Source organism: Psammomys obesus, unplaced genomic scaffold (assembly GCF_907164565.1).
Source record: "Psammomys obesus unplaced genomic scaffold, mPsaObe1.curated_primary_1811, whole genome shotgun sequence".
NCBI lineage: Eukaryota > Metazoa > Chordata > Mammalia > Rodentia > Muridae > Psammomys > Psammomys obesus.
The window spans coordinates 5,733,210-5,760,396 of NW_026596088.1; the positions used below are offsets into that span (position 1 = coordinate 5,733,210).

The 27,187-nt window shown below is 44.5% G+C and overlaps 1 protein-coding gene across 1 annotated transcript; it reads left to right on the top strand.

The window, feature by feature from the left end:
- Positions 1–12: 12 nt before the first annotated feature.
- Positions 13–27,135, top strand: Ears2 (glutamyl-tRNA synthetase 2, mitochondrial). Its single transcript, XM_055627600.1, has 9 exons — positions 13–242; positions 4,801–4,956; positions 10,784–10,973; positions 16,076–16,548; positions 17,910–18,018; positions 20,602–20,755; positions 20,836–20,966; positions 24,964–25,099; positions 25,642–27,135. The coding sequence occupies exons 1-9, from the start codon at positions 101–103 to the stop codon at positions 25,723–25,725; spliced, it is 1,575 nt and encodes a 524-aa protein (XP_055483575.1). The 5' UTR covers positions 13–100; the 3' UTR covers positions 25,726–27,135.
- Positions 27,136–27,187: the final 52 nt, after the last annotated feature.

The following is a 27,187-nucleotide window of genomic DNA, read 5'->3' on the forward strand; positions in this document are numbered from 1 at the left end:
GGCCGCGCTCGCTGTGGCGGAACCTGATTGGTTGGCATGCGCTTTCCCCGCCTCGCGGAAGTGACGCGCAGAGAAGCCCACGTGTGTCTTTCTAGTCCACATGGCGGTGCTCCTCCAGAGGCTTTTGCGGGCCGAGCCACGCGTGGTGGGGGCTCTCGGCCGCCTCGTGGGACGGCGCGAGGCCAGTCTGGGCCCACATCCTGGGGCCGCGGTGCGAGTGCGCTTCGCTCCCAGTCCCACAGGTAATCCTGGCGGACGTGACGCCGCGCGCCGCAGCCCACCGTCCCGTCCCGCCCTCGAACATTCCAGAAGCAGTCCTTTCCGGTGTGGTCTGCGCGACCCCATTTTACAGAAACGGAAATGGAGGTCCAGGATCCGGAGCGGTCGCGTTGCTAGAAATTTCTTTGTTGTGTTGTCGCTGTCCTTCTTGGATGCACTCAGCGCGCGGTGCGTTTTAGACAGTGCCAAGTCCTATGCGCCAGAATGCGGTGGTCATTGAAAAATCAGGGTTTCTGCTTTGAAGGAGCCGGCATTCTACTGATCACCACAAACACTTAGAGTCACATGTTGTCATTCTGGAAACGAAGCGGCATAGGGTGCCCCAGAAGGTATTGTGGAAGAGGTAACATTTGAGTTGAGAACCAGATGTCAACAAGACCTGCTTGAAGCCTAAAAGGAAATGGCTGGCACAAAGCCTGGGTTTGCTGGCAGCTTAGTTTGCCAAAGGAAAACAGAAGTCTACTGTATGTACCCCGTTATACATACTGTCATCTTCTATTTACCATAAGTTCCCAACCTTCTTTTGGCTCAAGCCAACTTTCTGCGCACTTCACACTGAGCAGCCAACCTTTCTAGGCCCAAGGTCAGCAGAAAAAGATCTTTGTGACAGAGGCCCAGGTACATAGGGATGACACATTACTTCTGGTCAGGCAATATAGATCATGGGACTTTAACCATATGTGGTAGAAACCTTTTTTTTTTTTTTTTTCAGTACAGGTAGCCATGGCTGTCCTGGACTCCTGTTGTAGACCAGGCTGGCCTGGAACTCACAGAGATCCACCTGCCTGCTGGGATTAAAGAGCGTGTACCTCCACAACCGGCAAAAGTTTCTGGTTTTGGCTGGTTTTGGTTTTTCAAGACAGGGTTTCTCTGTGTAACCTTGGCTGTCCAGGATCTCTGTAGACCAAGCTGGCCTCAAACTCACAGAGCTGCCTGAAGTCCTGGTTCTTTATTACCTGTTGTGATTCTGTGTTTAAGACTAATATAAATGAAACTACTAGGAAAAAAAAATGAGTGTCTCAAAAATGTAAAAATAAAAGCTTTTTGCTAGTTTCAGTTGACATAAAACAGCTTATCAAATGGCTGTACATTTCTAAGCCTTGACTCTCTGTTTCTGTGTTTACCTATGGTGAACTGGGATGTTCACCTTCTTTGAAGAAGCACTTAGGTAGGGCACCAAGCCCTGGCTTTTTCTGCATCCACATTTCTGTCTTTGCCAATCCCTAGATGCATCACTTTGGCAAAATTATTTGCTCTGTTTATGTCCCAATTTTGCTGTTTGTCAAGTAAGGCTAATAGTACCTGTGTGATGGTTTTGAGCCAGTGCAACAGAGCCACTGAGCAAGATCTGCTATGTGCAGTAGTCTTTACTGCAATTACCATTTTCATTCTTTGCTGACTGGAAGGAAAAGCCCACATGGGAAAAAACTGTGAAGCAGTGTGGACGGTAATAGCTAAAATTAATTGAAGGTTTACATTTTTGGGTTTCTTTTTGTTTGTTTGTTTTAATTTGGAGAAAGTTTCTTGTGTGGCCCTGGTAGCTTGGAACTCACTAAGAAGACTGCTGGCGTTGAACTTGCAGCAATCCTCCTATCTCTTTGCCTCCCAGATATTGGAGTTACAGTCACCAGGCCTGGCTTGACGTTCTATTCTGGTCAACATTTAGGAATCACAGCAGCCTCATGATTAAGAAGGATCCAGGCCTTTCTGTTTTGTCAAGACAGAGCCTTATGTATTTCTGGCTGGCCTGGAACTTGCTTTGTAGACCAGGCTGTTGCCTTCAACTCAGACATATTCACCTGCCTCTGCCTCTATAGTGGTGATTATAGGTCCGTGTCACCAGGTCCAACCTGATTTTTGTTTTTGAGCCCACTAACAGGTCAATACATTGAAATTTGTGAAAGCTAAACGATCCCCAAAGGTTAGTAATTTTTTACAGCTTTTTAAAATTTATTTTTAATTTATATATTTGCTTTACATCCTGGTCATAGCCCTCTCCCTTCTCTCCTCCAGGTCCCTCGATCCCACCATCTTTCCCCATTTTCCCTCCCCTTCTCCTCAGAAAAGGGGAGCCCCACCACTACCAACCCACCCCAGCACATCAAGTCACATCAGGACTTAGCTCATCTTCATCCACTGAGGCCAGGCAAGCGGTCTCACGAGGGGGAAGTGATTGAAAAGCAGGCAGCAGAGTCCATGTCATAAATAGCACCAGTTTAACTTACTAGGGGACCCCATGAAGATCAAACTGCCCATTGGCCTACGTCCAGTCCATGTCTGTTATTTGTTTAGTGCTTCCATCTCTTATTCCCCAGGGGTCTAGGTTAGTTGACTCTGTTGGTCTTGTGGAGTTCTTGTTTCCTCCAGGTCCTTTTATCCTTAACCCCCTACTCTTCCACAGGACTCCTGAGCACTGCCTAATGCTTGGTTATAAGCCTCAGCGTCTGATTCAATCCATTGCTGGGTAGAGTATGATTATGCTAGGCTACTGTCTGTAAAGCAGAGTACTGTTAATGGTGTCTGGTTGGCTTTCGCCCATAGAGTGGGTCTCAGATTTGGCCAGGCATTTGGTTGGACATTCCCTCAGTCTTTACTCTGTCTTTAACTCTGCACATCTTATAGACAGGTAAATTTTGGGTCGAAGGTTTTGTAGGTGGATTGGTGCTCTCTCCCACCACTATAAATCCTACCTGACTAGAAGGTGGCCTACCCAGACTCCACCTCACCCCACCCCCCATTGCTGGGAAGCTTAGCAGAGACATCCCCATATTCTTCCTGTAGCCAGCCCTGTCGAAGGTCTCCAGCTTGTCTCAGAGATGCCCCTGCCCTTAGTCCCTTTTCTCTCCAAGCCTTTTCCCCTTCCCTCCCCGGTTAGCAACTTATTAATGGGCACATAGTTATTTTTTAAAATTTTATGTATGGTATATGTATGTGTTCTTGTGGGTATGAAAAAAGTCACTGAATCTGGTGCTCACTGATTCCCTTAGGCGAGTGAGCTACAGGAATCTGCCTGTAGCTCACTACGGCCAGCACTAACGGCTGGAGGTCTGGCTCTGTAGTGGGCTGTGGGGATCTAGACTCAGGTTGCCATGCTGTGTAGCAGGGCCTTACTGACTTGAGCCGTTTCAGCCCCTGACTATAGACTATATGCTATGAGGTGGGGTTACTTTTAATCTCTGGTCTCCTCTGGCTTGACATTCCTGGGATTCTGTTCCACTGAGAACTACTTGTTTTGTAGGTTTGCAATAATTTGCTGAAGGTCTCACACAGAATCACTGTTGGGCTAGGTCTGCCTGATAACCGAAAGAACATTTCCTGGTCTGTGTTTCTTTGGATACCTGGAAAGGCAGATGAGGTTATTGTAAATGTGAATGGCCTTATATGACGATCTAGGGCCCTGTGCTGGACTAAATAGAATGAAGGAAAGGGGAAACAGCAGATGTGAGAAATTTTGAAATTTTTAGTCAGTAGTAACACTTTCAGAGTTTAAACCCCAGTGAAGGGAAATACATCAAAATCAAATGTTGCTTTTAATTTTGATTACTTATAACTAGCACTCAAATAAGGAAAAATTTAAGTTGCATGATGATGCTAGACTATCTGCACAAAATGTGATTTTTACAGGATTTAAATGTGTTACTAACATGTAATTAGCCCCTCCTTGCCCCTGAAATACATCATTAGATTAGTTTAATACTAATATGATCTGGCCTCTGAATAATTTTCAAACAGAAAATGCTGCTTCTCCTCTTGGTGAAACTTGACTTTAAGGCAGATGTCAAAGTTGAAGGCTAAGGGTACTCGGGAATACTTGGAGCATTTTTATGTGCTGACAAGCTCCTAGACCTGACACCTGGGTGTTCTCCCATTCACAAGATGAAGAACTAAATGCAGTCATCCACCCTGACCTTTAATTGTTCTTCTGTTGTTGTTGTTGTTTAAGATTTACTTATTTTGAGCCTGAGGTGGAGGGTGGCACTGTAGCACATGCCTTTAATCCCAGCACTAGGGAATCCCAGCACTTAGGAGACAGGGGCTCTCTGTTGAGCTTGAGGTCAGCCTGATCTACAGAGCATGTTCCAGGTCAGCACAGCTACACAGAGAGACCCTGTCTCCCCCAACAAAAAAAAAAAAAAAAAAAAAAAAAAGATTTTTATTTTATGCATATGAGTAATTTGTCTATATATGTGCACTACATTTGTGTGTGCTAACTGCTGAAGTCAAAAGATAGTGTTAGATTCACTGGAACTGGAGTTATAGATGGTTATGAGCCACCACGTGTATGCTGGGCACTGAACCTGGGTCCTCTGGAAGAACAGCCAGTACTTGTACCCATTGGGCCATCTCTCCATCCCCACAGTGTCCTTTTCAGTGACTGTCTGGGTGTCAACCATAGATATAGGTCAATCACAGTCAATTCTTAGTCTTAACACTTTGTTGGGACATTCTTGTTTGCACTACAGCTGAGGCCCGTAATGTAGCCTTTTTCTCTGTCCAGTCTGATCTGTTCTCTTCTACTAGGCTTCTTGCACCTGGGTGGGCTCCGTACTGCCCTCTACAACTACATCTTTGCCAAGAAGCACCAAGGAAGCTTCATTCTAAGGCTGGAGGACACCGATCAGAGCCGCCTGGTACCAGGAGCAGCAGAAAACATTGAGGACATGCTGGAATGGGCAGGTGAGGCTGGCAAAAAAAGAGTCTCTGGGGAGGAACAGGAAGCAGAGGAGGCTGTGGATCTTCTCTGTGGGTTCAAGGTGGAGAATGAGAATCCTGGGAAAATAAATACTTCTATACAGTCTAGGGTGGCAGGTGCTCCCTGTAAAAATGCCAAGGCTCCCTGAAGACAAACTCTGTTTGTTGCGGGATTCCTGTTCTTATCTCAGTCACTTACGTCCATTCCCTGCAGAGGCCAGGCAAGAAACAGGCTCATTGGAAACGAGTGGCTAGGCCAGCTCCTGTTCCCAGGAGAATGTGACCTCACCTGTCCAGCTTTAAAGTGCCAGGAAGAACCAGAAAACCTAAGAGTGTGTGTGTGTGTGTGTGTGTGTGTGTGTGTGTGTGTGTGTGTGTGTGTGTATATAGAGATAGGGTCTATCTATGAATCCCTGGCTGTCCTAGAACTCACTGTGTAGACCAGACTGGGCTCCAGCTCTGCCTCCTGAGTGCCAGGATTAAAATTGACATGTTATGAACCCCCATGCCTAGCTGAATTCTCTCTCTCTCTCTCTTATTTTTTTAAACATACCTTCTTGTCTTTTCCATTGCTCATTTTAATCTAATTTTTGTTTACATTTATTTGTGTGTTTGCACTTATGTGTGGTCATAGACAACTTGTAACAGTTGTCCTCCTTCTATAGTGTGGGTTCTAGGCATTGAACTCCAATTGTCAGGCTTTGCAGCAAGAGTTTGAGCCACCTTGATTGCCAATTTTTTTTTTTTTTAAATGAATACCGTTAGGATCTGAAAATCCAAAATAACCCAAGTAGGCCCAAGAGTCCAGCAAAACAAGATTTTTATTTCAATTAGGGAGCAAAAACTGACTAGTCAGGGACAACAGCACAGACTTGGGATCTTACTGCATCTTCGAACATTATCTTAGCATTTAAGCAGATGACAAAAGTTTATTGTACTCAGGCTGCTGCTGATGGATTGGGGCCACTGAACAGACTGGGAGCTGAACCGCAACTCAAGCCAGAACTCACAGTTTCACTACTTTCTTTTGTCTTTTTTTCTTTTTTTTTTTTCTTTAATTTTCCAGACAGAGTTTCTCTGTGTAGCCTTGGCTGTCCTGGACTCGCTTTGTAGACCAGAGTGGCCTCGAAATCACAGAAATCCACCTGCCTCTGCCTCCCAGAGGGCTGGGATTACAGGCATTCGCCACCACACCCTGCTAATGGTACAGTTTTTCAGCTCAAAACCCACAAACATCTGTGCCAAGTTATAGTCACAATTTCTTTGTTTGTTAGTTTTTTTCTAGATAGGATATCTCTGTATAACCACCCTGCCTGTCCTAGATCTCACTCTAGACCAGGCTGGCCTCCAAAACAGAATCATTTGTTCTTTCATGATTAGGAACAATCTGTTTTTGAAAACAAAAGTAGAATAAGGAGGAAATTGTCTAGCCATCTAGAAACCTCCCCTAGAGCCTGGGAACTTGAACTTACTTTCACTTATGATCAAAGTGGAGTCTGAAAACAAAATGGCAGTACTTAGGAGAAGTCACATTTATTTGATCCCAACACACTGCCCATTGTTAAACCTAAGCTTGTATTTATTTTATTTTTAATCCACATCATTGTGAGCCAAACGAAACGATGCAGTCTCAGGAATTGATTTTTTTGTGGCTAAGTTAATCCTGAGTATAACTAGGCTTGTTGACATTTAAGGAGTGTATTTGAGGCTCCTGAATTATCCCAAACTCCTATGGGCTCCTACTAAAGACAGGCACTAGAGAAAGTTAACACCCTTAGGAAAAATACCAACACTCTTGGAAGACATATACTCCCATCTCCAGGTAGTTATTCACTAGGCTCTAAGTTTCTAAGTAGCAAAAGCCCGTTTATTTTTGACTATTTTTAGAGAGATTTTAGTATACATACATATTTAGTTGAGGTTCATTGACTAAAGGAATTTATTTATTCAATAACATCACTTGGATCCAGCTGCTTGCCTCAGCATTGAAAATGCTAGGATTGCAAGTATTAACACTACACATACCCAGAATAATTCTTTTTTAAAAGCAGTACTGGGGCTCCAGCTCAGGGCCTGTGCATATTAATCAAGTGCTCTACCACTGAGCTGTATCCCAGCCCTGTAATTTATGCTTAACTTGATACTAACTTGTGATAAGAATTCTAGAGAAAGGGCTAGGGAGATGCATCTGTGGGTAAAGTGCTTGCTGTGTAGGTATGAGGACTTGAGATTGGATCCCCTGGGCATTGGTGAACCCAGGGTTCTAGCCAGGTTCACTCCAGGTCCAGTGAGAAGGGGGGAAAGAGATGTCTAAGTGGTTAAGAATATCCACTTTTCTTGGTTCCAACACCCTTTTCTAGTCTCTGGGTAGTATACAAGCATGGTGCACATACATACATGGAGGCAAAACATTCATACACAAATAGATTTTTTTTAATCTTAAGAAAAAAAAAGAGGTGAGAAGCCTTTTAGGAAGACACTTAATATGTACATGCAAAGCTACAGAGAAACAGTAACAGGTCAGAAAACTGAGAAAAGGGTAGTCTTTCTGATGGGGATGTTTCTCTGGGCACAGAGTGTTGAATGAAGGGGCTAACTCTGGTCCTGCAGAGTAGAGTAGATAGAATCAGATGCAAACGTTCTGTGAAAAGGAGCAGAGCTGAATGAGGAATGACAAGGAGGTCAGTATGGCCCAAAGACTGCAAGAGAGCCAAATGACTGGAAGTGGGAGGGCAGTGAATTCACTGAGTAAACGGAGGCCCAGATGAGAACTTCAACTTGATGGGGCCTTGCTGCACCAGGAGTTGTGTAAAGCTTATGCAGAGATCTGCAGGTTTCTGGCCCTGCCCTCCTTGATCATCCATTATAACACTGTCGTATAAACGGAGCCTGCAGCAAGCTCTTGGTCTTGGTGTCATATTGCTGCAATAGACAAGTTCCTAAGACAGATGACCCTGATTAAGCTAAATGAGTCACAAAATAAAACCACGTCTTAAATCTGGAAAAGAGAATGGTGGGGATGGGGAGGTATTAATAAGAATGGGAGGCAGATAAGAAAGAGTGAAGGGAAATATAATAAAAAATATACATACGTGAGAATCTCAAGAATGAAAATAATAAGAAAAAGATGGAGATCTTTAAAAAAATTAGACATTTTGATCTGGAAATGATCCCCAAATTTACCTTATTCAGCCATGCTTTTTCCCCTCTCATTTTCTTTCTTTTGTTTCAGCTTGTTTGGAGACCGTGCCTCAGGTGTGGCCTTAAACTCACTATGTTTCCAAGGGTGGACTTGAACTCTTGATCTTCATGAGTGCTGGAGCTATAGGCATACACACTATGCTTGTCATTTTCTAAGGACATGCAACGTTTTTTGAGAAGTAGAGTAACAGCTGCTTGCAGCAGGAAGGGGTCCTGAAAATGCGTTGTCCCTTTTTTCTTTAATAGAGTAAGTTCTGGTTCATAAGGTTACTATTGTTGTGATGAAACACTATGACCAAATGCAACTTAGAGAGGAAGGGTTTTATTTAGCTTACACTTCCCAAGGGAAGTTAGGACAGGAACTCAAACAAAGCAGTACCTGAAGGCAGGAAGAGATTCAGAGGCCATGGAGGGGTGCTTGCTCTTCATGGCTTGCTCCCCGTTGATTGCTCAGCCTGCTTTCCTTGTTCAGGGGTGACCCAACTAACCTGGACTGGCCCCTTCCACATCTAATTAAGAAAATGTCCTATAAGCTTGCCTATATCCTGATCCTATGCAGACATTTCTCTGTTGAAGCTCCTTTCTCTCTAATGACTCCAGTTTTTGTCAAGTTGGCATAAAGCTAAGCAGCACAGAGTATCTTTGTTTATTCTTTGAGAATTTCATACATGAAAAAAATGCATCTTGATCATAAGCACCCCCAACAATTCCTTCCTCCTCACCCCCATGTATCCTCAACACATCTTACTCCCCCTTCATGTACTCTCCTTTTTAAAATCAATAACTCAGTGAGTTCAAATGGTAATATCTGTTGGAATGTTAACGACATCTTTTGCAGGTAGTCATAGATGCAGTGAGTTTATGAGTGCAGTGGCTATGCCATGTCCCAAAGACAGCATTTCACAGGACTTTCTTCCTAATCTTCTGGCTCTTCCATTCTTTTTGCTCTTCTGAAATGTTCTGTGGGCCTTGAGGTAGATAAAGATACTCCGTTGAGAACTGAGCACTCAGTAGACACTTGTTCTCAGCACTCTGACCAGTTGTACATTGTTGACTATGTGCTGACCACTCCAGAGGAAAGCTGCTCTGACAAGGTTGAAGGGATGAGCATAAGTATGTAGAAGGCAATTTGACAAGTGGTCATTTAGCCAAGCAACAGTAGTAGCCTCTGACAACCTGATCCATGGGCTTTAGGTCAGGTTTCCAGCCCCAGGCCTGAATTCCTTCCTGTGGAGCGTGTCTGAAGCTCAGTCCAAACCACTACTAAGATCTAAATTGCATGAGAATGGATCTCATTCAGGAATCTCCCCAGCGGTTGGGCCAGTCCCTGCTCCCTCCTGCTGTTCCGGAGGTTGTGACCCCAGCCACCAGCATCCTCTCTGGCCAACCCTATGACTGTTGTTCTCGTCACCTGGATGCCTGCTCAGCTCCAGCCCATTCATGCCTCTTCCTTATGTACCAGCTTTCTCCATCCATGTACCGTCAACTATAGGCTGCCCAGCCCTGATGGCCCTTTCCTAGAAGGGACCAGCACAGAGAGAGAGGGAGTCCCCTCCCCAGGACTCTTGCGTTCAGATCAGCCTCCTTTCTGCTGGAAGTGGAAGGACTCTTTTATTGGTGAAAAGATCTAAGCTGGCACTCTAGGCTGATACAAATATGACCCAGCTAGGCAGGGTGAAGGCCACTGTGTGAAACTACCTCACAGGCTATACTCTACTCATGAGTAGACATGGAGACATGCATGTCAGAGCTCTGGGGGAAGGGCAGAAATGTTTTCCGATACCCTACCCTCTGAACAAGCTGAGGGTCCCAAGGGGCTGTGGAGAGAGGGGTGAGGTTCCTAAGGGATTGGCCTTCCTAGGGAGGACCTCTGCACTCTGCCTTGATTCCCCAGAGAGTACCTGATATGTTTGTGTGTCCTGGCAGTAGGGCACAGGGCCAGCATGCTGTTCACACTATCCTTCCCTGGTTTGTCATCAGTGATAGCACCTGCCTGTCATGCCCACCCCTAGAACTCATGGGGATTCCCCAGGTTCATCCTCAGGCAGGCCGTAGTGAAACCCATACCATTCCTCCATAGCTCCATGTGCTTACTCTTAGGTCTTAAAACTAACGAGAATAGGAAGAATGCAGCCAGCCCAGCCCAACAGCTGTGGCCCTGCCTTGTGTTTGCCTTAGTGGGCATCTTTATACAGATGAATATAGTTCTCTTTATTTTTGGCTTTTTGCATTTTATTTTTTTGTCCTCCCTCTCACCCCCCCCCCCCAAAAAAAAAAAAAAAAAAACAAAACAGAAAAATTTTCAACAACAACAGAAAAAGTTCAATGTATAGCTAGGGTGGTGGCACACACCTTTAATCCTAGCACTTGGGAGGCAGAGGCAAGCAGATCTCTGTGAGTTTGAGGCCAGCCTGCTCTATAGAGCTAGTTTCAGTACAGTCAGGGCTACACAGAGAAACCCTGTTTCAAAAAAAAAAAAAAAAAAAGTAAAAACAAAAAGTTCATTGTGTGTGTAAAGCACCTAGGTGAATACCTGGAAAAAAAAAAAAAAAGAGCACTGTGTGCATTTCTGGTGCTTCTGTGTGATGACAATTCTCCACCTGTGCTCCAGGCATCCCACCTGATGAAAGTCCCCGCCGAGGTGGTCCTGCAGGGCCCTACTGTCAGTCACAGCGGCTGGCACTGTATGCCCAGGCCACAGAAGCATTGCTGAAGTCTGGAGCTGCCTATCCCTGTTTCTGTTCACCACGGAGGCTGGAGCTCCTGAAGAAGGAAGCGCTGAGGAGCCTTCAGACACCCCGGTGAGAGCCAACTCTGGATGCCTCCCTGTGGGGTGGTGTTTGTTGCTATTGTATCTGCAGGGTGTAGCTGGGTTCTTTGGTTCTGGGTATCTTTCAAGGCAGCAGTTGGACTGAAGTCAAGCCTGCAGTTCTCTGGAGTTTTGCCTGAGGAGGATTCACCGCTATCTTCTCCCTAAAGGCTGTGGGTAGGCCAGGGATCTCATTAGTTGGCTGTTTCTTGTCACATGGGTGTTCTCTGGTTAGAGAGAACTAAGTGTCAAAATATAAAAAATATAGGAAAGATTTTGTTTTGTTCTGTTTGTTTTTTTCCTAAGCTGAGGACCAAACCCAGGGCCTTGTGCTTACTAGGCAAGTGCTCAACAAGTGAGCTAAATCCCCTGCCTATAGCTCTCTTTCTTTTTTTCTCTTTGGTAGTGCTTGAGGTTATAAGAGTAGACTGGTGCATGCTAGGCAAGCGTTCTTCCAACTCCGCTATCTCCAAGCCACACGGGCCATTGCATAGGGCTGCTACAACCCGGCAAATACACTGTAGAGGAGACATCTTGCCACTTGTGTTCTGTTCCTCAAAAAGAAGTATGAGTCCAGCCTATGCTTAGAGAGAAGACATTGTAGAGCATGAATGCCAAGAGGCAGGGTCACAGGCATTGGGGCTTAAGAGAAGCTGCTGGCTGTACTGAACCTCAGGCAACATTTTCTGTAATAATAACTATCATAATGCATAGAATTTTTTTCTGGACTGGAGAAAGTGGTCAGTAATTAAGAATATTTGCTGGGATGGGTATGGTGGCATGCACCCTTAATCCTAGGACTCGGGAGGCAGAGGCAGGAAGATCTCTGAATTTTAACTTAGCCAGTTCTACATAGTGAGTTTCAGGACAGTCAGAATTTTATAAAGAGATCCTGTCTCCAAAAACCAAACCAAACCAAACAAAAACAAAAACAAAACACTCCTAACACTCATATGGAACAGTTCATAACTACCTCCAGTTCCAAAGAAATCTGATTCTTCTGGCCTCTACAAGGCCTCTACAAACACACACACACACACACACACACACACAGTACTCAAAACTAAAAGTAATAAAAATTTCAGGGTGTGGTGGTACATTCTAATTCCAGCTCTCAGGGGCTGGAGAAATGGCTCAGTGGTTAAGAACACTGTCTGCTCTTTCAGAGGTCCTGAGTTCAATTCCCAGCAACCACATGGTGGCTCACAATCATCTCCACCCTCTACTGCCCTCTTAGAGCCCTAATATGCATAAAATAAGTAAATGAATAAAATCTTAAAAGAAAAAAAAAAGAATTCTTAAAAAAAATAAATAAAAATTAAAAATCTAAAAAAAATTGTGTAATACTTATATTTCACATATATACAGACATATTTGTTTATGTTTTTTGAGACAGGGTTTCTCTGTGTAGCCTTGGCCATCCTGGACTCGCTTTGTAGACCAGGCTGACCTCGAACTCACAGTAATCCGCCTGCCTCTGCCTTCCTGAGTGTTGGGATCACAGGCATGTACCATCGCACCCAGCTCTTACATTTCTTTTGACATGTTAAACTTACTTTCTGAGTGGTCAGCACATGTCCCAGTGTGTGGAAGCCAAAGGATAGCTTTCATGAGCTGATGTTCTCCTTTCACCATGTGGGAGCTGAACTCAGGTCGTCAGCCTTAGCAGGAGGCACCCTTACCTACTGAGCTATCTCACTAGCTTCATGTTTAGTACTCAAACTACACAAAAATATAGAGAAACATTTCTCCTCTCCCTCCCTTTGACCATTCATTTCCCCTCTCAAGACGCAGTGGTACTAGGTGGTGGTTAGTGCATATGTTAATAGATGGTATTGACTGTCACCTTTTCCAGTCAGTGGCGGGGTGCACTGTACTGCACACCTCCTGGCTTGGGGGAGCTTCCATATAAACCCATATATTTTTTTCCTATCATATAATATTGCATTTATGGCATGGCATGGTGACATTTGCCTGTGATCCCAGCATTCAGAAGGCAGAGGCAGGAGGATCAGGAGTTCAGGGTTATCTTTAGCGACCTTGGGACTTTGAAGCCCTTCTGGGCTTTGTGAGACCTTAAACAACAAAACATCCTATTTGAAAATGCTATGGGTTACTAACTCTGTTCCTTATTAATCAACCTTTATGTCTTTTATGCTTTATAAAGGGAGGAGTTGTGATGAGTGTGGTAGTTTAAATGAGAATGGCGCCAGTAGGTTCATGTGTTTGATACTTAGTCCCTAGTTGGTAGAGCTGTTAAGGTAGGTTTAGGAAGTGTGGCCTTGTTGCAGGAGGTGTGCCACTAGGGGTGTCTTTGAGATTTCAAAAGACTAGCCATTCCCAGTAGGCGCTCTCTCTCTCTGCCTTCTGCTTGCCAGTCACGACGTGAACTCTCAGCTGTTCCTGGTGCCATGCCTTCACCCCACCACCACCAACTCTAACCTTCTGAAACCATAAACCCAATTTAATGCTATCTTCTATGAGTTTCCTTGGTCATGTTGTTTTGACACAGCAATAGAAAAGAACCCAATACAGTAAAGGAGCATTAAAATACATAATTTGTATCTTGATATGTATGTGGGATAGTTTATTTGCTGTGGTAAAATACCCTGATAAAAGAAATTAAAAACGAAAGGCTTTCTTCTGGTTCACAGTTTCAGAGCACAGTCCATCATGGCAAAGAAGTCCATTATTTCCACAGTCGGGATGGAGAAAGCAATGAATGCTGGTGCCCAGCTGCCTTTTATCTTTTTATGCAGTCCAAAATCCCAACTCAAGGAATGGTGCAGACGGGTTTTCTTGTGTCAGTTCACTTAATCAGTATAATCCCTCATACAGTCTTAGAGGCTAAACGTAATGTAAATAATCCCTCACACCTGGGAGTTGTGCCTAGAGGCTTGTCTCCTAGGTGTGTTCAGATACTGTCAAATTGACATCATTATTACCCATCATAGATTTCTTCCAAAATGTAGACTTTACTTGGGGGTCTGTGTATAGCTGGGTGTGGTAGTACACTCCTGTAACCAAGCACTTGGGAGACAGGGGCAGGGGGAACAGAAGGTAAAGGACATCCTCAGGGTGTAGTGAATTTGAGTCCAGCCTGGACTAAGAACTCTCTCCTGTTACCCATTTCAGCGAAACAGAGAAGTCCAACCGTATGGCCATGATAAAGCCCACTCCGTGCTTTTTCTCGTTTACACTGTTATCAGCAATCGCTGGACAAAGACTAGATGTTTAAACATTCACTGCCTTTTTACCTCTGAGATAAACGGGCTGGCCTCCAACTCGAAGTCTTCTGGTTTCAGTCTCTCAGGTGTTGAGTTAATGGATATCTACCATCTGTTGTTTTTAATTGTTATCAGCCTGAGGAGTTAGGTGTATCAAGAACTGAGTTTGCTGCCAGGCACGTGCCTTTAGTCCAGCACTCAGGAGACAGAGGCAGGTGACTCTGAGTTTGAGGCCAGCCTAGTCTACAGAGCAAGTTCCAGGAAGACCAGGGCTACACAGAGAAACCCTGTCTCAAAAAAAAAAAAAAAAAAGGAACTGAGTTTGCAAGTTTCACATTTGTGTAAACTAGGACACTACTGGATATATATTTAAATGTTAAAAATGACAGAGGCCAGTAAATTAGTTCAGCAGGTGAAGTTGCTTTCTGCATAGGCATGGAATATGTTCTAGCCTCAGGCCCCATGTGAAAGGTAGAAGAGCACTGACCCCGCAATGCTGTTCTCTGACTGCCACAAACGCACCATGGCATTTGCACTTCATACACACAAATCATAATAATGTGTCTTTTAAAACCTTTCTTCCTTTTTTTGTTTGTTTTGTTTTTCAAGACAGTTTCTACATGTAGCTATCCTGGAACCAGATCTAAACCAGGTTATCCTTGAACTCTGAGAGCCACCTGCCTCTTGAGTCCTGGTATTAAATGTGTTTATTACCACATTCGGCTAAAACTTTTTTTAGGTGGCAAACTAGGCCCTGGAGAGTTGGCTTAGTAATTAGGAACTCAGATTGCTTTTTCACAGGACCAGAGTTTAGCTCTCAACACCCACATTAGGCAGCTCAGGGCTCCTGTAGTTCCAGCTCCAGGGCCATCCAGAAACTCAGACCTCCACAGGTACTATGCTCATATGCACATATATACACCCAATTTTTAATAACAATTTTTGAAGGAGCGATCAGAAAAAAAAAAGTAGAAGATAAAATAAAAAGTGAAATCAGCAGTCATTCCCAGTACTTTCTCTAGTAGACAGTTCATCTGGGCTGTGCTTACCCTGCAGGTTCTAGCTTAGCAGGACTAAAGTTTGGGTCTGAGTTTGTCATGAGTGCACCAGTGACGCTGATGCTGGGAGTCAACACCCTACTTTGGAAATCTGGAGAGAGATGACTCTAAGCTAAGAGGAGCAGCAGCCTCTCTCTGACTGTTACCCTGCCCGCCGACAGCCTTGCCTTCTCTCCCTTAATTGTGTGTGGAGTTAATAGTTTCAACATGGGTTCTCAGAGGGTAGCATCCAGAGTGCTCCTGGGAGGTATAAAAAAAGGAGTTTCTTTTTCCCCCTTGCAGGTATGTATGTCTTAACCTCCTTGGAGAGAAATATCTTTCCCAGGACCTTAGCCTTTCCTTAGCCACCAAGTGTTGTTTTCTTGGATACTCAGTAATAGAATGGGTTTACATTCCTACCTGGCCTGATCACTCTTAGCAGGTCACAAGATTGCAAACTTGTTTGTACTCATTGTAATTCGGCTCTTGGTCTAAGCCTTTTTCCATGTCCTCCTTAGCAAGGGAAAAAGGACAATGATTAATAACTCAACAAACATTAGTGTCTGCCGCAGTGTGTTATCTCACACAATTTTATTTTTAAATCCATTCTTGACAGAAGAATCTCCTTCAAGGGGTTAATGAGTTGCCTAGGGGCATAAGCTATTAGAAACCAAAGATAAGGGTTGGGATTATAGTTCAGTTGGTAGAGTGCTTATCAGCATGCCTAGGACCTTGAGTAAAATCTCCAGGACTCCAAGTAAAAACTATAACTTGAGAGACAAGTGGGATATCTGATGATTCTCTTAGCTACTCTGCTGCTCTCTCAACAGGTATGACAATCGGTGCCGGAACCTGAGCCAGGCCCAGGTGGCGCAGAAGCTAGCCACAGATCCCAAGCCTGCAATCCGCTTCCGCCTGGAGGAGGCAGCACCAGCCTTCCAGGACCTGGTATATGGCTGGACTGAACATAAAGTGGCCAGTGTGGAGGGGGACCCAGTTATCCTGAAGAGTGATGGCTACCCCACCTACCACCTAGCCTGTGTGGTAGATGACCACCACATGAACATCAGCCATGTGCTTCGGGGCTCTGAGTGGCTGGTCTCCACCTCCAAGCATCTCCTCCTCTATCAGGCCCTGGGCTGGCAGCCACCTCAGTTTGCTCATTTGCCCCTGCTCCTCAACAGGGATGGTAGCAAGCTGTCTAAGAGGCAAGGGGACATTTTCCTGGAGCATTTTGCTGCTTCTGGTTTTCTGCCTGAAGCCTTGCTTGACATCATTACCAACTGTGGCTCAGGGTTTGCAGGTACATACCCCCCAGAGTGGTCGTGGCAGCCAATCTTGAGTTTTGATACAGACAGATCTGCTTATCAGTCCCAGCATTATCACCTATAAGTCATGTGATCTTGGACAAGTTCATTATTCTAGTCAGCACTGGTTACTGAGCCAGACAACTGTTTCCTCACTTGGTTTTCCCACACTGCTTTGTTGTTAATGGAGTGGGGCTCACAGTATACATTGTCCCTGCCCTCAGACACCTAAAGTCTCATTAACCTTGTCTGTATGAGAGGGTTAAGGGTCTGCCCTGTAGGGTTAACGGGGAGCCAGTGAGCTTATAAATATGAGGAACCAGTTCACTGTCTGGCCACAGCATAGGCACAGAAGCCACAGACCTCATGATTACTGTAATTACACAAGTATGTGTGCTCTAACAGTATTACTGGTGCTACTGTAAATCTGCTTATTCCAGGGTTAGAACATAAACTTTGAAGAACCAAGTACCAAATGTGATGACTTCTGTGGCAAGAATTTTTGAAACCCTGGCAGTAACTTGATAATCCTAGTTCCTAGGTGATTTGAGACTTAGGAAGGTTGAGTAGCTTGCCAGAGTCACATCCTTTGTAAACGATATAGTTCTTGAGGCCTGTGCCTGACCATGGTGCCTTTGGACTTCACCAAAGGGAGCTGCTGCTTATAAAGAAGCTGCCTCCAGGGAGCTGTAGAGATGGCTCAGCAGTTAAAAGCTTTTGCTGGTTTTTCTGATTTTTGTTCCCAGCACCCATATCGGATGGCTCATAGCTGCGTGTAACTCCAGTGTCAAGGGATCCAATACCCTATTGAACATGAGCACACACACAAACTAAAAATAAGGAAAAAAGTTCAAAAAAGCAGCAGCTTTCAGTCTTCGTGTGGTGTCCCAGCACTAGAAAGGCTGAATCCCAACACTAGAGAAGCTGAAGCAGGAGGATTGCTAGTTTGAGGTCAGTCTGGACTATATAAATACCACAGTCCTGTCTCAAATGAAACAGAAAAGTAGCAGCTTCCAGCACTGGGGGTCCACTGTGGCATGAAGGAAGTTTGTAGGGTACGTAGTACCAGATCTGACTCACAGCCAAGCATATCAGAAGCTGTGGAGTAACCAGACAGTAAGTGCTCTTGTGGCTTTGGTACGGTTGTGGTGGGGAGCCTACAGCTTGCTCATTTACTCTCCTTTGTGTGTGAAAGCAAGGCAATGTGACCAACACCTGTATCCGGTTATGTGGGAAACTGAAACAGGAGGATCAAAATCTGTAGGCTGGGCAATGCAGAAAGAAAGATAAAAGGAAGGACAGAAATAAGGACAGTAGATGAGGGAGGGACTGAGCAGCCAAGTGGGCTTACTTGCAGGGAACCAAATGGGCAGGACCCTGCCGGAGCTGATAACACAGTTTGACCTGACTCGGATCACCTGCCACTCAGCCCTGCTGGACCTGAAGAAGCTCCCAGAATTCAATAGGTAAGTGGGAGAGCCAAGCTCCCCACAAGCACATACCTATAATCCTAGCTCTTGGAAAGTTGAGACAGGAGAATTGTAAATTCTAGGCCAGCCTGGTTACATAGCATCCTCAAACCCACTATGTAGCCAATTGATGACTTTGAGTTCTTCATCCTTGTACCTCTACCTCCCAAGTGCTTAAATTACTGGATTGTGCTAATACACTGACTCAACTGTAGTTGTTTCAAGGATATGACTTTATTAGGTCTGTGCCTTTGCTATATGTTACCTGTATGAGGTCCAGGACAGAATTTAAATAACTAGCAGATTGATGCAGTGAGCAGTGAGGCATCTCTTGTGTGGGGTCTACAAGGGTGAGTGCAGTCTCGCATGCCAGGTACAACACAGCTGTGCTTTTTATTCCAGAGAAGTACTGTTTTAGGAGGAAATGGAGACCAGTCAGAGAGATACTTTGGGATGCCTCCCACGCCTCCCTGAAATCCAGGGGTCAGCAAAAAAGAAAGATTGGGATGGGAGGGGGTTTATGTAGAGAGAGAAATATTTTAGAACTGATGCCCATCGATTTAATCTAGCCAAGCTGAATTATCCTCAAATGTTTTCTGTCATCAAGCCAACTCCATGCTTACTTCAGAGACACAGTAAATATATTAGTAGACATATTAATGTCTCAGCAGCAGCCACAGCAATAGCAATATTGTGTATGAACATGGGAATATTGATTAAGATTCATTTAGCTTGACTGTTTCCCAGGCTTGGACTTGTGGTATATCAATTAAGTATCAATTAAGCATGGCCAGGAGGGTCTCTGGTTTTGTTCTGTTTTGTTTTGTTTTGTTGTTTTGTTTTGTTTTTCTCCTTACTGCCTGGCCTTGCTGCTTTCTGTACTTTATCTGTATGTTTTCTGTTTGTTTTTCCAATCAAATTACACTTGCCTGTAATTCCAGCACTCAGGGCGCTGAGGTAGGAAGATGGAGAGATCTAGGCCAGCCTAACTTCATAGAACCTATCTTAAACACCAAAACCAAAGCAAAAGGTTTTTAATTGCTTTTTGCCAGTCTGGATTCTAGCTAGCTTCACACAGTGACTTGTCTTTCGTCCTGTGACATGCAAGGTGCCTCAGACTCCTGCAGATCTGCAGCCCTTGAATGGGTGGCTTTCAGGCCCTGGCATCAGTACTTCAGATCTAGTCCATGGTTAATGTTCACTGCCACCCTACCTCGGAGGCCCTCTTGTCCCATTCTGTCTGAGGTTCCCCAGCTTTCCAGTGGTTGTGTGGGTTACTGCAAACACCTGGCAGCTGGGCTTTGGATTCAGGACTGTCTCAGTCATAAGCTGTTTACCACTTTACTATGTGGCTTTCCTCTGTAACACAGACAGGGGGCCACAGGACTTAGAATGGTTCCTGGTTCTGCAATGTTTTGTCACTCGCTGGCCCTTCCAGTCCTGTCAGGAAGAGGCAAAGGACAGCCGGGAAACTGAGGAGGACAGGGCTTGGTATGAGGGTTGAACTTATGGAGGCTTTGCTGTTCAGGAGAAAATCAGTTAGGATTCCAGAAAAGAGGTAAATTTGAACTGACAAGAAAGCCCCAGCTTTGAAAGTGAGTATTTCATTGAAATAGCCCCCTGCTCCAAATCGTAGAAATACATTTTTTGATCTCTCCTTTCAGATCAGTACTTCAAGTAAGGCTAGGAAGCACATTCCTGAATTCTTCTATGTAAACTCAGGTGCCTGTAGAGGTCAGGTGATAGTGTAGGGAGGGAGAGTCTGGCAAGACACCAAGAAGGAGAGAGACAGGGCAACTGGAAGACTGTGGAGTCTGAGCCAGCAACATGGATCCAGCCTGCTCCAGCCAGTTAGAGCTGTGGACAGGCCCTGTGCACCCAGAGCTGCTCATTCCACACAGAGAGCCAGAATGTTCCTTGCTGTGATCTTCTGGTTTAAAATAGCTTCTTGGCTGGGTGTAGCTCGGTTTTAGACTGCTTGCTTAGTATGCTGGGTTTGCTCCTTACCACCTCAGAAGTAACAGGAAAAAGACAGCTACTATTTTTAAAACACTGAAAATGCCTGGTATGGAGTTATATCTTTAATCCTAGCACTTGGAGTGCAGAGGCAGGTGGATCTCTAATTTTGAGACCAGGGCAGCTAGAAATATATAGGGAGACATTGTTTTTTTTTTTTTTTTTTTAAAAAAAATTGAGCTGAAGAGATGGCTCAGCAGTTAAGAGCACTGACTGCTTTTCCAGAGGACCAGGGTTCAATTCCCAGCACCTACATGGCAGCTCACAACTGTCTGTAACTCCAAGATCTGACACCAGATATTCTTGCAGGCAGAACACCAATACAGATAAAATTAAAAAAAAAAAAAAATCAATAAAATAAGTATAAATAACACTGAAAACAAATCATGTTTGCCTAGATTTAGGCTGGTTGTGACCTTGATTAAATCTTGTTCCTTTTATACAACGGACATTATGGGTTTTATAGCTGTGGCAGTCTTCAAATCCCTACTGCTGCCCTGAGGGGAGAGGTTTGGCATAGTCCTGAGGAATCAGTACCAGGGGATCTCCTTTCTTCATCCTCAGACTGCACCTCCAACGGCTGGTGAACAGTGAGACCCAGAGGCCCCAGTTGGTGGAGAAGCTTCAGGCCCTGGTGAAGGAGGCATTTGGGAGCCAACTACAAGACAGCAATGTTCTGGACCCAGCATATATGGAGAGGATCATTCTGCTGAGACAGGTGTGGGTTTAGGGCACCCTTACCCCTTCCCGAGTTTCCCAAGCTCTCCCAGTGCAAGTGGTGACTACCTCTCTCCCCAGGGCCACATCAGCCGCCTGCAGGATCTGGTCTCTCCTACGTACTCCTACTTATGGACTCGGCCTGCTGTCCATCGAGAACAGCTGGGCACCGACTCGGAAAAGGTGGATGTGATTGGCAAGCGATTGCTGGGGTAAGTGTTCGTACCCCTGGTTAAGGGTGTGGCACACCCTTCCCACTCTTTGCCATGGCTTCTCTCCACCAGATGGTAGCTCTTAGTCCCCATCACAAAACTATGACAAGCTGGGGAAAAAAAAAAAAGGCTCTCTTACTTCTGAGGTAAGGACAGCACCCCTGAAGGCCCAGGTGGCTCCCTCCCTGAGTCTCCTTTTCCTCAGACCTGGCATACTGTAACAGTAACAGGATTTTTATTTCATTAAATTCTTAAATACTTATTTTTAATTTAAGTGTATGAGTGTTTTGCCTACATGTATGCCTGTATACCATGTGTGCGTCTCTCGTATTAATATACCAAAACTTTTTAAACCTGGATATTGGAAGCAGGGAAGTTATGCCCTGGTGCAGTCTTCCATCAGCCTAGTTCTTGTTACCCACTTTTTGACCAAAAGGTGACAATGTTTGGGTGTTTTAGATGTCTTTTTCTTTTTTTAAGAGATAATTCTGAGCCAGGTGGCAAATGGCACATGCCTCTTTTTTGTTTGTTTGTTTGTTTGTTTGCTTTTTGTTTTTTGAGACAGGTGTATCCTTGGCTTTCCTGAACTCAAATTGTAGACCAGGCTGTCCTTGAACTCACAATAGTCCCCTTTCCAGCACTCAGGAGGCAGAGGCCAGAGGATCTCTGTGAGGCCACACCGGTCTGCAGAGTGAATTCCAAGACAGCTAGGGCTACACAGAGAAACTCTGTATTGAAAAACAAAACAACAGAAAAAGAGAAATAGGTTCTGTATGCTGCTCAGGCTAGTCCCAAACTGAGCTCAAATGAGCTCTCCGTCATCTTTCCAAGAAACTTAGACTGTAGGCATGAACTACTGCGCTCAGCAATATAACTAGATGTGTCCAGTCTTTGAAAGTCTCCTCATTCCTTTCTTTGAATAACTTTCCTGTGACACCACTTCAAATAGAATTTAATTCATCTCTTTATGTACATTAGGGTTGCTTCCAAGTTTTGCTTTTGGAAATAACTGCAGTAAATAACATTGCATGGATATATTACTAAACATATTTGCAAGTCCATTCCCTAATCAGTACCCAAGAGCTAATATCATCAGTAACTTGGGACATTCCATAGTAGGGTCCTCAATTCTGTTTGCTGTTTGTTGTTGTTTGAGACAGGAGATCACTATGTATCCTGGGCTGGTCTGGATCTCAACGGATAGATCAGGCTTGCCTCAGACTCGAGATCTGCCTGCTTCTGCCATCCAAGTGCTGGGATTTAAGGTGTGCTACCACATCCAGCTTTTTTTTTTTTCTTTTTAGATCTATGTGGGTATGTCCATATGAATGCAGCACCCATGAAGGTAGAGAAAAATTGAGCTACCTAGTGTTCTCTGAAAGAGCAATATAAGCTCTAAACGGCTGAATGATCTCTTGAGCTATTAATTCTAATTCACCAAGACCATGTCTTAATTTCTCATCCTTGTCTTGGGTTATATTTTAGAGGCTGTGACTTCTACTCAAGTCAGGAAAGCTGACACCCAAATGCCTAGGAGCCACCAGACCACTATAAGTCTCTTTTGTGTCATTGCTAAGCTCTTAGCCAGCTCTTACTGTCCTGGGCTGCCATTAGCAGCTGTCTAGGCCTGTCCTGTTCCTTGGCAGCCTCCTTCCCCAAATGCAATGACCTTGGGGAGTGCCCATCTTCTTTTTATATTGCATTTTGTATTTTTTTTTTTTCTGTATTGTTTGTTTGTTTCTTTAAGACATGGTTTCTTTGTATAACCTTGGCTATCCTGGACTTTGAAGACCAGACTGGCCTTGGGCTCACAGAGATCCTCCTGCCTTTGCCTCCCCGAGTGCTGGGATTAAAACTTGCGCCACCCTACCCAGTTTGTTTTTAGTATTTCATCTCCTTGATTTTATAAACAGCAGTGATCCTGTGCCCAGTTAATGATTGGCTTTGTCCAGTAGGGCTGCTATAGTAAAAATACCACAACTTTCTAAACAGTAAATTTGAAGCTGGGGGTGTACAGATGAGTGCTAGCTGAGTTAGTGGCAGCCAGTGTCCTACTCCTGGGCTTAATCCTTGTTTCCATGTGCTTAGGTGCTGAAGTCTGGCAATTGTTAAGGAAAGCTGTGCATACTGAAAGGCTGTTACTTCAAATCACTTATAAGATCACTTTCTGAGCCAGATGTACTTCCCACTGAGCTGCCACTCAGCACAGTCAGAACCCCCTTAGGAGCAGGGATTCTGCTCATAAAGCATTGGTATAGCACCTCCATTTTGGTTTGGTTTGGTTTTTGGTTTTTCGAAACAGGGTTTCTCTGTGTAAAAGCACTGGCTGTCCTGGACTCTATAGACCAGTCTGGCCTTGAACTCACAGAGATTCAACTGCCTCTGCCTCCCAAGTGCTGGGATTACTGGCATGAACCACTGTGACCAGCTTGTCCTGCTTTTTAAAAGTGTTTTTTAGTTTTTTAGTTTGTTTGGGTTTTGTGTGTGTTGACTTCTTTGAACTGAAGTTACAGGCGGTTGTAAGTCAACTGACATAGGTGTTGAGGATGGAATTTGGGTTCTCTAGAAGCAGTAAGTGATCATAACTCCTAAGCCATCTCTCCAGCTCCTGGGATACCATCTTAAGAATTCTGGGAAGCTGCTGTGGAGTGTAGGCTCCCACCACCTCAATCAGAGCTTGGGTGACTGGTTTACAAGTCCAGCTCTCACCAGTTGTGGACCACTCAAAACTCAAGTGCTTTTGGGAAAGGGTCTTAGCTTGGCTTCCAGGAATATGAGGGTAGTTGCTGGCTGATGGGGTTTAGATCATCTGTGTTTCCTTTTCTTTCTTTCTCTTCTTTTTCTTTTTCTTTTTTTTTTCCTCCTGAGACAAGGTTTCTCTGTGTTGCCTTGGCTGTCATAGAACTTGTTTTGTAGACTAGGTTGGCCTCAAACTCACAGAGATCCTTTGGCCTCTTCCTCCCGAGTTCTGGGATAAAAGGCATGTGCCACCATGCCTGGTGATCCTTTGTGTTTCTGTCTGTGGAAAAGAGGCCTCTGCCCAGCATGTTGGCAGTGGGGTAGCTCCTGGAGTGGGTGTTTTCTGGTGTTTTCTTTCTATTCCACTGTGCTACACTCACCTTGGCAAATCTTAAAGCTGTTTCAAGTAATTCCTCAGAAATTATCCATTCCTATATACTGTGTCCAGCTCATTCCTAAGTTTTTATTTTAGGTTCTCCTGAAGTGTCTGTTGAGTATATTAATACCAGCTAAGTGTAAGTTTTTTATTGAAACATGGTATCCAATATTTTTGAGTGTTTACCATAAGTTCAGGGCTTTACTTAGTGCTGGTCATATTTTAGCTCTCTTGTCACTTTCCTGTGCAGTACAGTTGCTATTATTGTCCCCACTTCATTGAGTAAGAAATAGAGGCATAGTGACTACATGGCAGTTAGTTAGTTCTCTTATTATAGTTCTTCTTGTTTTTATTTTGACATTTATTCACTTTATGTTCATGGAGAAGGCACATGCCATGGTACATGAGCAAAAGTCAGGTGACAACTTGGGAGAGGTTAGTTCTCCTTCCACTGTGTGGGATCTGGGGATTGAGCTCAATTCAGGCTTGGTGGCAGTCTTTCTTACCATTGAGTCATCTCGCTGGCTTCATGGCATCCTTTTAGTCACCTATATGTAACTACTTGCCTGGGCCACCTATACATGTGGTCCTATCATCCTATCATTGTTTGCCTGTAGAAGATTGGTGAATTCCCTACCCTTAGTAAACTGTGTTTGTGCTTTAGGTGATTAACAATCTTCTGAAGCATCTTCTCCCACCCTGGAACCCCACCCTACCACCTGCCTGCCAAGTCCGAGTTTCTCTGTATAGCCCTGGCTGTCCTAGAACTCACACTGTAGATCAGGCTAGACTCAAACTCAGAGATCTCTCTGTCTCTGCCTCTTGAGATCTGGTATTAAAGACTTACACCATTACACCTGGCTCAGACTGGTTCTCTTTTAGGCTTTTAGAAAGATCTGGCTTGAGCCTAACTCAGGATATGGTGAACAGAGAACTGAAGACGCTGTCAGAAGGTCTGGAAGACACCAAGTATAGCAGTGTGATGAAGCTCCTTCGAATGGCCCTCAGTGGACAACTGGTGAGATGGGACATGAGCTGAACCATTGCCTGTAGCCCTCATTGACCCTTGCAGCTAATGCTCACAGTCTGGCACTAAGGCCCATCCAGACAATAATAACCTGATGACGAAACATGACCAGTCCCTCATCACTGAGCATCTTCTGTGTGTAGGCACTGTTATTGTTAAGAGTGGAGAGAGTGTAAACAAATGCATACGATCCCTGCCTCTGTGGAGATCATTGAGAATAATAGACAGATTATCAGTTTGCCAAAGGCAGAAAAACAGGCTCATGGAAGCCAGCTGTTGAGAAAAATTTAAGACCAGTAGAGCTGGGTTGTAGCTTTTGCCTAGCATTCATGAAGTTCTAGGGTTGATCCCCAGCACTGTAAACATAGAACAAAAATAACTAGGTAAAAGAAAATACAATAAAAAAGGGGCCCCTGCTCCTAGGGTTGCTGCTGTGGGTTGGGGTTGGCCTGGGTAGTCTCCTACAGTTGGAGCTTTGGCACGAATTCCTTCTGCACATAGAGGCAAATGATGGTGTTTTTCTCCTTTCTTAGCAAGGACCGCCTGTGGCTGAGATGATGGTGTCTTTGGGTCCAAAGGAAGTACGGGAACGAATCCAGAAGGTGCTTTCTAGCTAGGGAGAAGATGCATGGGACCAAGGAGGTGGCCCTGAGAGCATGTACACATGGAAACTGAATTCTGAGGAGAGCAGGAGGCCTGTGGCCCAGTGGGTCTCTTTCAGAGTGAACAGTGGTAGAACACTCTGTGACCACTCTCTTCAACTGGCCATGGGGAGCCCAGCCTGTTTTCTCCAAGATCTCTGGGAAGGATGACCTTCAGCTCATGTCTTGATTCTTCTCTGTTTTTTTAAAGATTTTTTTTTTCCTAATGTGGATGGGTGTTTTACCTGCATTTATTCCTGTATATCATATACATGCATGCAGTGTGCCTTCAGAGGCATGAAGAAAGCATTGGATCCCTGGAACTAGAGTTACAGACGGTTGTGGATTACCGGTTGGATGCTAGGAGTTAAACCCAGATCTTCTAATAGAGCAGCCGGTGTATAAATGATGAGCTATCTCTCTAGCCCTTTGTGTTGGTTTCATGCCACATTCTACAGCAGGTGTTAGGAGCTGATTTACAGAAAAGATCAACATTCCAAAACAGTCCAGAGGGTTGAGGTCTTGGTTCACTAGGCTGCATAACAAAATACCACCAAATATGGTGGCTTCAACAAAAAGATAATGATTTGTTTAGTGTCCTAGAGACTGGAAGTCCAACGTGTCGATAGGGTTGGTTTCTTGGGGGAGACTCTCCTGGGTTACAGACCCCCATCTTATTGCAGTGTCTTCCTAGGATCTTTCCAGGTACAAGACCCCCGCAGGGCTTGTAGGATTCCTCAGGGTAGCAGTCTGCACCAGCAGTCACTCTCCTGAGGAAAGCAGATGTATAACCCTCAGGCTATTGAGGAAGTGATAGAGGCTTGATCATAAAGGACCTTGCAGCTTCTTTCTGCTTCTTTCAAATCCTCACCTTTGGGAAAGCCAGCTTCCAGATCATGAAGAAGCTTAATCCCTTGTGTCTTAGAAGGGTCCATATGACATCAGAGCCTCCTGCCATCGGCCATGTGAGTAAACCATATTGGAAGCTGGACTTTGGGTCCCAGCCAAGCACCTCCTGAGACACCCAGAGCTACAACACTCAGAACTTCTGGAATTTCAGGATTGTGAAACATTAAATGTTTGTTTAAAGCCACCTGCTTTAGGGGTAATTTTTACCTAGTGGTAGATTCCTGCTATTCTCTCCTTGCCCAGGTGAGTATGGGAAAGAAAGAGCTTTTGAACCTTGCGTAAGGGGGAAAAAGTTCTTTGTTTGCAAAAAAAATCAAGCCAAAATTGGGTGGAAATAAAATAAGACAAATCTGGAAAAAACATAGAACAGAACCACATATTAGAGAAAATGGTGTGCTTGTTAGTTTTTGTTAACTTAACATAAACTTAATTTATAAATTAATTTTTTAAATAAATAAAACAGTAGTTTTATTTTGAGACGAAAGTCTGTGTTGTCCTGGCTGGTACTTGCTACATATTCCAGGTTGGC

Excerpts from the sequence above, each read along its gene's own strand:
- Ears2 (XM_055627600.1), top strand. The coding sequence starts at position 101 with ATGGCGGTGCTCCTCCAGAGGCTTTTGCGGGCCGAGCCACGCGTGGTG. Across the intron at positions 16,549-17,909 it reads CTGTGGCTCAGGGTTTGCAG|GGAACCAAATGGGCAGGACC; the intron begins GTACATACCCCC and ends GCTTACTTGCAG. Across the intron at positions 18,019-20,601 it reads AAGCTCCCAGAATTCAATAG|ACTGCACCTCCAACGGCTGG; the intron begins GTAAGTGGGAGA and ends CTTCATCCTCAG.